General features: G+C 29.9%; 1 protein-coding gene and 1 long non-coding RNA gene across 2 annotated transcripts in view; one reads left to right on the top strand and one right to left on the bottom strand.

Moving 5' to 3' along the window:
* The window catches only part of LOC111681939 (rho guanine nucleotide exchange factor 10), a 274,085-nt gene extending 268,858 nt beyond the window's left edge, over positions 1-5,227 (top strand). The window contains exons 5-6 of the mRNA XM_046945748.1: positions 922-1,550; positions 1,705-5,227. Coding sequence (XP_046801704.1) covers positions 922-1,550; positions 1,705-3,960 — 2,885 coding nt within the window. The 3' untranslated portion in view covers positions 3,961-5,227. The remainder of the gene's footprint in view (positions 1-921; positions 1,551-1,704) is intronic.
* Positions 5,228-9,682: 4,455 nt separating this feature from the next.
* Positions 9,683-12,488, bottom strand: part of LOC124418851 — a 28,325-nt gene continuing 25,519 nt past the window's right edge. The window contains exon 2 of the long non-coding RNA XR_006940260.1: positions 9,683-10,166. This is a non-coding gene — a long non-coding RNA (uncharacterized LOC124418851). The remainder of the gene's footprint in view (positions 10,167-12,488) is intronic.

The raw sequence follows: 12,488 nt of genomic DNA, 5'->3' as shown, positions 1-12,488 counted from the left end.
GTTGAGAATCTTTGGTAGAATATGATTCATTGTTTTCTTAACTACGATCCTATTGTAGTGGAAATGATCAAGTTTTTGTAGTCAATGCAAATGATCTCTTATAACTCGCGTAGCTTCGGTATTTTCTCAAAACAAAATTTTCTCAAAAAAGAGTCAAAACAAAACAATAGGTTCAACCCGTCATCTAACAGAGAGAGGAGGGTTATCAAACGATCACCTTTACATTTATTTGGCATTAAAAACGTCAATATTTTTCTATGTTTTCAAACGATCACAAATTTTTTTTAGAAATTTGAAAACCTAAAGCAATATAAATAGATCGCAAATATCTTTGTTCACAAATACCAACTTTCAGTTAATATGTGATAACGATCGCCTAGAAAATTGTAAAATATCATATCTTGAAATCATCTTACCTATGGAATCCAAATTGACGAAGATCGTTCCAAAATATAAAGCATTTTCACATTTAATACTCTGTCAAGTGTTTACGATTATGAAGAAATTATACTCTTATGATCGAAACAAATCGAAACGATCAATTCTACTGATTATCGAATAATATACGGAATACCAACATTTACTTAAAAAGACATCTATATAAGGTATGGATACTGCTGAGATGATCGTTTCAAATGATCGATGCCAGTAGTTCCTTATAAGGTTACGTTTTACAATTGCCAGTCATATATATTAATTCCAAGAAATTAGCTGAAGTTTATTTAGATTAGATTTCAATGATTTTGTAAAGAGATTTTAGACTGTCCTTTGACTAATTTATGAGTCTTTCCCAGCAAAGCTGAGAGTCTCTTTAACAAACTTATAAGCTTTTTATCTTAATTGTTTCAGAGACTTATCTTCAGTATTTTACCAATCTAGAGTCATAATTTCTCTAATTCCTCTCCCAATTTCCCATTTCAGGTCTCAATCGCGGCGGAAGTCTTAAATCAAACAGTAGCTCATGCAACAATTACTCCACCAACACACTACCTGCCAACACATCCTCGCCTTCGACTGGAGCCTATCAAAATGCCGCCTTCGATAATTCACCCGCTGCTCTTCTAACCAATGGTGCTGATAATCTCTGCAACGAAATGAGTACACTCATGTACGATTACGAAGTTGTTTCACGTATTAACGATCTTGTTGGTTCACTTAAGGGAACTTACAAGGAACTTAACTCGAATGTTACCCGTAATCTTATGAATTCCATACAAAGTTCTATACAAAGAAAAAACGAAGAAATGGCATGGGTAGATTCATGTTGTTTGCAATTAGTGGCCCGTAATAAGAATGGTAAAGAAGAGACGTTTACATTCCAAACAGCAAATCCCAATGTTAAAAAGGAATGGATAACAGAATTGCGTTTAGCACAACTTGCACTCGATATCAATAATTCACCGGCTTGGGAGACAACATCGGCTGAGCCGTGTGCCACAAGTACGCCGGCGTATGAACAGCAACAGATGCAGCTGGTGCAGAGGCAATCGAATAAGATGCCATTGTTTGTTAAAGCGATGCCGGTTTATAAGTCACAGCATCAAACGGAGGTGAGTAGATGAAACAAATTTGAAAATTTCTAAACGATGTTAATAACCCAATATTTTTTCAGAATTATATAATTTTAAAATATTTAATCAATTTCAATTTAGTTTAAAAATTCACCTTAAAGCCCCCTTAAAACATGTATTCCTCTTTTTCTAGGTTCGCTGTGGATGTTACTATACCATCGCTAATGATTCCAAAATCAGTGGCAATGCCCGACGCCGCCATAAACAACAGAATTATCTGTGGATTTGCACCACAAATGGTTCCTCATCACAACTTACCGTTTACTCACAACATCACCAACAGGCTGGCAATCTACGAGATGTTGGCACATTTGAATTGGCCGAAACACAAGTGACAGCAATTGAATTTGTCAAAGGTCTAGATAATTGTAAGACACGCGAAGAATACAATTCCTTATTGGGTGATCTCATTTGGATGGGCACCGATGCCAAAAAGTTATTGATATATTCTGCTAAAAATCCCGAACAAGAAGAACAATTAAATTGTTGTAGTGTGCCGGGCATCGTAACGAGGATCCTTTATCATTTTGATACTATATATGTGGCTCTTACGAATGCTACCATCTTGATCTATCGTCGTGCCTATGATGGCGTTTGGATGTTGAAAGATCCTCAGGTTGTGCAGTTGGGAGAGAGTGGCTTGCCGGTACCCAGTATTTTACCCATTAACATGAATATCTATGCTGCTTGTGCCAATCGCGTGTACGTTTTGAACGCCTTAAATGGTGAAATACAACGCAGTTTTGAGGTGCATCATGGCTCCAATCAGCAAGTTAATCTAATGGCTCATTCTGGTATTGGATTATGGATTTCCTTAAAGAACTCAACCATGTTGTGTTTATATCATACGGAGACCTTCAAACATTTGCAGGATATTAATATAGCTTCAAGTGTTTTGCGCAGTGATGGCAAAAAGGAACAGGCCGTTAATAATAGTGCCATTTATGTGACCGCCCTAATGGCCTGCAAAGGTTTGTTGTGGGTGGGCACTAATGTGGGCATAGCAGTGACCATACCCTTGCCGCGTCTAGAAGGTGTACCCATTATAAGTGGCGGCATTAGCATGTCTTGTCATGCTCATTTTGGACCCATAACTTTCCTATTACCTCTGGTGCCTAAAGTGTACCCCTCGTATAAACCCTCCTCTTCAAATAATTCACAAACTTTACCACCAGCTTTGAATATTGCAGTGGAACCCGTGGTGATTCCTAGTATGGGTGATGATTTACAATTACCCGCAATAGATGCCGATCCCAAGAAGTTAACAGAAGCAGATTTGGATGAAAGTACAGTGGTTTTGAGAAGAGATTTGCCTAAAGATGATTCCGGTTCAGGATCAGCTTCCCCTTCGGCCTTTATGCTAAGAGAACTAAGTGCCGATGGTGCGGATTCCAATGCCTCATCACCTCGCTGTTCTAAATTGGACAAACAAAACTCTTTAGATCAATCATTTTCTGCCAAAATAAGAGCTTCATTAGCCAACTCACCAGCTTTTCATCGTAAACGTTTTAGAGATTTATCCTCTGAATCTGCCCGTATGTCTAAAACTTTACCTAGAGGTTTGGGTTCCGCAGGCTACTTTCAATCAGGTCTTAACTCTAATACTAGTACCCTGTCCCATGCAGAACATGGTTATTGTGATGTCTATGGTCTTTATGGCAAATTGATCTTTGTTAAAGAAGATTATGACGCGGAGGAAGGAACCCAGGGTAATCTCATGGATATGATGTATGAAGGCATGCGTAGATCTGATCCAGAATTAGCAGCCATACCAGGACGTGTGACCACCTTAGATAGACGTTTAAGAATGAAAGCCTCACGACCACGTTCTCTAGATTTATCTAATTGGTCAGTGGATTCAAAATCCTCCAGTTTGTATACCTCCTCGGGCAGTGAGGAAAGCATGGGTATACGTTTCTTTGGTGGACGTTCGGTGTCACGCAATAGCTCTAGTGCCAGTCATAAAACCTCAGGAAATGGCAGTGATTTGGGTAATATCTCAGAAAATGGTCTAATGACCGAACTGCATCACAATCATAGTACACCCAAATCTGATGATGGTTTCAAGCTAATGCAACAGCATAAACAAACGGGAGGAGCAGCAGCATGCACCTCTTCTACACCACCTCCAGCGGCAGCTACCGCTACACTTAAACGTAAACAAAAGCAAAATGCCAAACAACAACAGCAGCAACAAGCCGATGGACCACGCACTATTATCACATTGACGGGAGGACGCGGTTACTGGCGTCATGTCTGGTACAATAATACCAATTCACCCGGCCACAAATCCTCTTCCTCCTCATCCTCCCTCAGTTCAGGAGCCTCTTCTCCACTCATTGCCAATTCAAATGATGCCCACATTGTTATATGGGAGAAAAAGTTATAATCTCGGGAGTATGTGTGGCACTGTAAGGCCACACCACCATCTCTAGCCAGCCAACTACACCCATCAACATCCATGTATTTACAACCACCCTCCTCAGCACTCTCCACTCCCGAACGACGTAGTCGTGTACGCTTTCGAGGATCATTTGTTATGCGTGAGCGAGGTGGTGCCTCATCATTGACCGGTTCACCGAACTTAAGTTTAGGTACTCCCACCACAATGGGTGGCAGTTTAAGAAGATTGGCGAAATTGAGACGCGGTGGTAGTTTAAAAGAGTTTTAATTTAAACATAGCAGTGTTATAGTATTCAAGTGACAGTTATTTATAAAGCCATCACTTTTCTTTTGCAACATATTTTTGAAATCTTTAAGTAGTTTTAATGAATATTTAAAAAAAAAGTTCTTTTTACTGGTGTTATTTATACTTACACACATACATTTAAATGAAAGCGAAAGCACTTGGCGCGAATTTGAAAAAGCTTAAGTTAACTTTAAATATATAAGAACGACTTTATATATAAGTTTTTCTTTTTTTATAAAACGAAGATAAGGTTTAACTTGTGGTTAAAAGGAAGAATATCTTATGTAAAATTAAAACTAAACTTTTTGCTATAAACTTAAGTTTTAGAAACAAAAAAACAAATATTGTTATTAATTAATGTTGAAATAAGTGTAGTTTTTATGACACTTTTTATTGGAACAAAATGAAACTTTAAACCGCTCAAAACTTGTTGTCGTTTAACATTATAAACTCTTTGATTTTATTGTAAATAATTTGTAAACAAATCAACACATTACTTTTTTTCAAATTTTCTCTATAGAGAATTAAAAAACATATTCTTTTGAAACTTGTAACTTTAACATAAGACTAATAACTCTTTTGCTTATAACATATAGTTAATAAACAGTTTTTCTTTTTTTGTAGGATTTTAGTATATAAACATGCCCAGATACACACAAAATGCAAGAAGCCTTATATATAGAATATTGTTCTGTTTTTAATATTAATAATTATTATTTTTTTTACTTTTGCTTAGAATTGTATAAATTAGTAAAATAGGTTTTTCTTTGTAAAACAAAAATGAAATATTTCAATGTTATTTAAAATTTTTATTTTTTTCGTTTAACAAAGAGTATTGAAATTGTAACGAAATGGTGTAAAGTGTTTGTGTTTATCAAAATCTTTAATATTTTTAGTTTTTCAAAATACATATTCACTCTTATTCTGCATTTCGATTACGTTTACGCATTCAGTTACGCAATGACCGCAAAAAGGTATTCCAACAAAACTGAATTGAATCTTAAGAAAAAGAAGAAGCAATTCCATTTCGTTTCAATGCTTTAGGATTGTTGTTGTTTATTGGGCGAAGAGACGAATCGAAATGCAGAATACCAAAGTTGCCAAACGGAGAAAATTTCGATTCAATTTGAAATACAGAATAGGGGCCATTAATTTTTCAAATTTGCTTGAACTATTTTGCAAAATTGTCCTCTTTTTTACTGGTTTTTAAAATTTCGATCTTTAAAAAGTTTATATATTTTAAAATTCCGGTTATTAAAGAATGAACTTGAACTATTTTGCAAAATTGTCCTCTTTTCTATTATTTTTAAAAATTTCGAGGCTGAATTCTCAGCCTGTCATATTATGATTCGATTAAAATTTTTTCAAATTTGCTTGAACTATTTTGAAAAATTGTCCTCTTTTCTATTAGGTTTCAAAATTTCGATCTTTAAAAAGTTTATATATTTTCAAATTCTGGTTATTAAAGAATGCAAATGTTTAGTTTTGTTCGTAAACATTCAGTACTTTTCAAAATTTCCATTATTTTTCAAAATAACAATAAAACATTGTTTTTCAACATTCTAAATTTTATGAAATTCTCTTTACTTGAGAAAAAAAGATCAGATTTTTCAAACCCCGATTATTCAAAGTTATAAATTATCGTTTTTCAACATTCTAAAGTTTATGAAATTCTCTTTGGTGGAGAAAAAAAGATCAACCATTTCACTTACGTTATCGAATAAACTTTTGTGTCAAACACAAAACCGACTTTCCGATATCAAAATTAAGCAAGAATATATTAACTCGAATAAATTGTATTTCTGTTTAAAACTCCCAGTACGAACTTCCTTTTCATAAGCGTTTTTCTTACTAAATTCGTTACAATTTCATTGGCTTTTTTAGAAAAAACTTTATTTTGGCAAAAACTTTATTTTAACAAAAACAACAACAAAATTATGCCATTAATTTTATTAACTTTCTAACAATTTCTGCAATTGTTAATAAAATTGACCGTATAATTTTTTTTTAAACAAACTCCCCCATATTTTCGAATACACATTAGAAACAAACTTATTTAATTAGTAATTTTTTTAGTATTTTTATTAAAACTAAAACACACAAACAATTTTTTGTATAAAATTAACCCTTAAACTGTACTTTTTTTAAATTTTGTATATTTATATTAAATACTTACAATTAATCATGTTATATTTTAAAAGTTAGAAGTAAAATTTAAATTTAATTTAAATTTAAAAAAACTTTATTGTATAAAAGCTTAGCTTTCGTGTTTATTACTTTTTATATTGCTCTATTATTTTATTATTAATTAAAAAAACAGTTTTTAACTCTTAAATTTTCTTCTTATTATTATTAATTATATTAAAACTATTTTTTTTTGTTAAAAAAGTTATTATTATAGTTTAGTTTACTTTTTTCCCACTCTTCTTACTCATTTTAAAATTTTGTTCAGTTTTTAAGCCGTAAGGAACAATTTAATTAATTTTTTTTATAATTGTAATTAAAATAATCTACAAAAAATATTGTATTAAATTAATTAAATTTAATTATTAAAACAAAAACCTGAATTTTTTTAAATAAAATGATTTTCTAAAAAAAAACAAACAAAAACAAAACAAATGTGTAATTAACTATAATAACAGAGTAAAGAGTGTTAAACAAATTATTTAAATAATAAACTAGTTAAATCAAAGCATATCTTCTTTTTTTCTACAGAAAAAACAAAACACAAAACAAATATAAAAATAATAATAATAATTAAAAAATATATATTTATAAATGTATAAAAATAAATTTATAGCTTCATTTTTGTAAAGCTTAAAAGTAAATTAAAAAAATAATAATAACAAATTTCATTAGGCTATGGTTTCATATATCTTTGAAATTGTATTGTGTATTTAAAACAAAGAAATGAAATATGAAAATAAAACATTTTAAACCCTTTATTCACAAACAACACATCTATTTTATAAAAGGTTTATAAAACAAAATTTCCATACAAAATTTAACTTATAAACCGTTTATAAATAAAACTTTTGGTTTGTGAATAAGGGAGTAAAAGTTTGCTTAATGTTTAGGGGAAATATAACAGAACCAACAACAAATTTTTCTTAAACAAACAAAAACAAAATTTCTATATCAAAACTAACACCTACAGATTGAACCCAAAAAAAAGCATACAATTTCTTAAAAAAAAATACTTCTTCAGAAGTTTCAATATCACATCCGCTTAAACTGCTACTATTTCCCCTAAACATTAGGGCTTTAAAAAGTCTCTTTGATTTTTATAATTTACTAAAAATAAAAATGATTCAAATAAAATAAAAACTTTTTGCTATTTATGTATTTTGTAAAACAAATTTTTTCCAAATTAAAGAAAAAAAAAACACAAACAACAACATAATAAACACACACATTTATAATTTGTCGTTCATAATAAAATTATGCGCAAGTATACAAATTTTGTCTTAACAAACAAAAATAAAACATAATAAAAAAAAACAAGCACTATAATATATTAAACAAATATTATTTATATAGCTTATATTATAATATAATAACAACAACAATAATAAATCATAAAATAAACAAACAATAAAAATTAAAACTCAAAATATATATACATTTTTATTTATACATGTGTATTGTATGTGTAATTGTCTTATATTCAAATCACAACACAACAAGAAATAATAATAATAACATTATTACAAATTATACAACAACAATAAAACAACAAAAAAAAAACCCAAAAATTAAAAAAAGCTACAAAAAAATATATAAATAAAAATTATTATGTATAAAAAGAAAGAAAATTAAGAAATGTTTTATTAACTAATGCTAGTAACTAGTGAAACAAATACATGCTAGACTAGTTGCTGGCAAACTATAGCCAATTTCGGATGGCATCAAAATTTTATTGAATTATTCAGCCATTTCCGAGATATTAGGGTCCAAACTACAAAAGCTTATAAAAACAAAATAGGCGTGGCAGTGAGCCCGTTTTAGTCATTACCATTTTAAAGCTGAATTCCCAGCCAATTGTATAGAGAAAGTTTCATCAAAATATCTTCAATAGTTTTCGAGTTATAAGCTTTCAAAGAAAGCTGTTTGTGAACTATAGCAAATTAATGTGATCAAAAACAATTTGTTTCTTTATTAGCATTTCGTATTTTATATCTAACCGAATTCAGTGAAATTTGGCACATGGCTAGTCCAGAATATGCTCTTTCGGATGGCATAAAAATTTTTTGGAATCACTTACCCATTTTCGAGATATTAAGGTCCAAACTACAAAAGCTAATAAAAGACAAAGTAGGCGTGGCAGTGGGCGGAAAATTTCATCACCAGCTTAAAGCTGAATTCCCAGCCTATAATATGGTGAAAGTTTTTTCTCGCTATCTCCATTGGTTTTCAAGTTATAAGGATTTGAAAAAAAGTGTGTAGAAGAATTCACCTACTACACGATTTTGTTCTCCTAGTACTTCACAAAAAAAGTCAATTTTGCAAAACAACCAAAATTGTGGTAATTAAACAAATTTGGTTTTAAGCGCTTTTACTCATTTCTCATGCTCCGATTTTAATGAAATTTAACATATAAATTGCACAGAAATCGATCTATCAGATGACATAAAAATATTTTGCCACGCCCACCTAGGTCCGATGTTAGTGGGCGTTAAACTTAAATCACTCTAACAGCCAAAGTTGTCACTTAAGTGGGAAAATTTTTATTGCATATTAAAGCTGAATTAACTGCCAATCATATAGAGAAAGTTTCGTCAAAATATCTTCAATAGTTTTCGAGTTATAAGCTTTCAAAGAAAGCTGTTTGTGAACTATAGCAAATTAATGTGATCAAAAACAATTTGTTTCTTTATTAGAATTTCGTATTTTATATCTAACCGAATTCAGTGAAATTTGGCACATGGCTAGTCCAGAATATGCTCTTTCGGATGGCATCAAAATTTTTTTGAATTACTAACCCATTTTCGAGATATTAAGGTCTAAATTACAAAAGCTTATAAAAGACAAAGTAGGCGTGGCAGTGGGCGGATAATTTTATTACCATCTTAAAGCTGAATTCCCAGCCTATCATATGGTGAAAGTTTTTTCTCGCTATCTCCCTTGGTTTTCAAGTTATAAGGATTTGAAAAAAAGTGTGTGCAAGAATTCACCTACTACACGATTTTGTTCTCCTAGTACTTCACAAAAAAAGTCAATTTTGCAAAACAACCAAAATTGTGGTAATTGAACAAATTTGGTTTTAAGCGCTTTTACTCATTTCTCATGCTCCGATTTTAATGAAATTTAACATATAAATAGAGCAGAAATTTATCTATCAGATGACATAAGAATATTTTGCCACGCCCACCTAGGTCCGATGTTAGTGGGCGTTAAACTAAAATCACTCTAACAGCCAAAGTTGTCACTTAAGTGGGAAAAATTTTATTGTAAATTATAGTGCAATATCGTGCTAATACAATGAGAAAGTTTCATCTAAATATCTTGGCTAGATTTCGAGTTATAAGCACTAGAATATAAAACTGTGAAACATAAATGTACTTTATTTTATAAAAAGTTTAATATATTTTCAGGCGGTATATAATATGTAGCTGGTTGTCGTCTTCGCTAAGTTCATTAGCACACGGTGGTTGGTATATTTTGAATATATATTAACATGTAGATGGCGCTGCTTTCTTTGCTTACTGACATATAGATGGTGTGGCAATCGTTATTAACAGAAATTGCAATATTTATGTTTTTATTTTTATCAATTCAAATAGTTTTATATTTATGCAAACAATATTATTTTTATGATGCATTGGATTCAATAGAATGTTAACTGATGTTCAAAACTCATACTGGAAGTAGCCAAATAAAACGCTGGTCAAATGTGAGGATTTAACCTAAAACATAAAAACAATTTCAATTAGTTAATAATAATAAATAAACACTAAAATGTTTTTCTACAGAGATATTTCTGTAGTTAGCTAAAGTAGTCTAACTAACTAACTGATTGGTGAACTAAATAACTAACAACAAAATAACTAACTAACTAACTAACTTTCTAACTAGCAAATTGACGAACTAACTAACGAACTAACTAACTAATTTATTAACTAACTAACTTACTAACTAACTAACTAACTAACTAACTTACTAACTAACTAACTAACTAACTAACTAACTAACTAACTAACTAACTAACTAACTAACTAATTTACTAACTTACTAACTTACTAACTAACTAACTAACTAACTAACTAACTAAGTAACTAACTAACTACCTAACTAACTAACTAACTAACTAACTAACTAACTAACTTACTAACTAACTAACTAACTAACTAACTAACTAACTAACTAACTAACTAAATAACTAACTAACTAACTAACTAACTAACTAACTAACTTACTAACTAACTAACTAACTAACTAACTAACTAACTAACTAACTAACTCACTAACTAACTAACTAATTAACCAACTAACTAATTAACTAACTAACTCTTTTAAGTAGCTCCTTTAAAAGGATTTCTCTTCTTTAAAGTTTCATTCTATGAATGAGTAATAAACATCCAAAATCAAAATGTCCTTTTGCCGCTGCTATCACGTGAAGTTTATTAAAAATATTTTATATCAAAACTATTTTATACGTTTATAAACTAAGTTCTTTGATAAGAAGACACGAGTCTCTTTCTTCCATGATTCTCTTGTGCATATGTAAATATTTTTTTATAATTAAAATAGACAATATCAAATATATATCAAAAAACAAAAACAATTTAAATAGATAACACATTATTTAATTTTCAATACAGATAGACTTTATGTTTATGTGTGTGTGCTTTTCAAATTATGAAAAAATGTCTTTTCTAATAGCTTTCGTTTGCTTTCTTCTCCAAGGTCACAAATGAAATCAAATCAAAAATTAATTTTATGAGAAATTAAAAAAAAAACAACAACAACAGAAGTCATAAATGTGGGAAGAAGTGCTTTCGACACCCTACATTCGCAGGAAGTTGTTGAGTTGATATCGAGGTATATTTTTTTAAGTTTTCAAGTTTTTATATAAAATTGTATGAATAAAAAATAGTTAAAAGATTGGGAGAAGATCTTTCTTTAGAAAAGTTTCTCTAAAGAGAATTTTCTCTAGAAAAGTTTTTTTAAAGATAATTTTCTTTAGTAAAAATTCAGATAGATATTCATCTGGAGAGGATTTTTTTATATAGAGAGAGTTTTCTTAAGATAGGTTGTTATAGAGAAAATTTTATTTAGTTTTATTTAAGAAGGTTTATAGAAATTGATATCTTTGAAAAAGTTTCAATAGAGTTTATTATTTTTAGAATGGTTTCTAAGGAGAGAGTTTTTTTAAGGAAGTTTTCTCTAGAGAAAAGTTTCTTTACATAAATTTCTTAATAAAGAGTTTTTAGAGTATTCTATAGAAAAAATTCTTTTAGTATTCTAATTTCTAGATAAAAAAGTTTATCTGGAGTGAGTTTTTGTTGAAAAAAAGAGAGAATTTTATTTAGTAAGCTTGCTTTTGTAGTTAATTTGAAAAAGTTTCTCCAATAATACGGTATCAATCAAGTCGACCTATATCCAGTGAAAACTTATCATTTCAAGAAATATCTTTGCACATAACTTTTTCGCAAAAACTTTCATTACCAATGCCAAGAACAGAAAAAAACTTGTTGCCCAACGACACTAGAAAATGTATGAAAAAGTTTTAGAAATTAAACATAATTATCAACAATATTCTAACTTAAAACACTCTCAGTCCATTATCACCTGAAACAGAAACTTGAAATTAAACAACAACGACTGATATTAGAGTAATTAATAAAAAAAAAAAAAATAGCAACAATTCTAAACATATCATTATGTTGTCATTCATTATTATACGAAATATGAACAACAACAAAAATAAATAATAATTTTAAAAGAAATATTTTAATTTAATTTGTTATCAATTTTCAATTTTTAAATGTGCGTCATAAAGTGCGTGAATTGATTATATTTTTTTATTAAATTAAAGTTAATATTAAATAAGTGTGCATTTAAAAAATGATAGTGACAATGTTTATGATAATATAAGTGATAATTTTTTGTATAAATTAAATTTGTTATACCCTACACCACTATAGTGGGGAGGGTATTATACGTTTGTGCTGATGTTTGTAACATACAAAAATATTGGTCCAATACCCACCTTAAAGTATACCGAT

The sequence above is a fragment of the Lucilia cuprina genome, chromosome 3 (assembly GCF_022045245.1).
Source record: "Lucilia cuprina isolate Lc7/37 chromosome 3, ASM2204524v1, whole genome shotgun sequence".
NCBI lineage: Eukaryota > Metazoa > Arthropoda > Insecta > Diptera > Calliphoridae > Lucilia > Lucilia cuprina.
The sequence above is the reverse complement of the archived record's forward strand: the minus strand, read 5'-3'. Positions and strand labels throughout refer to the sequence as shown.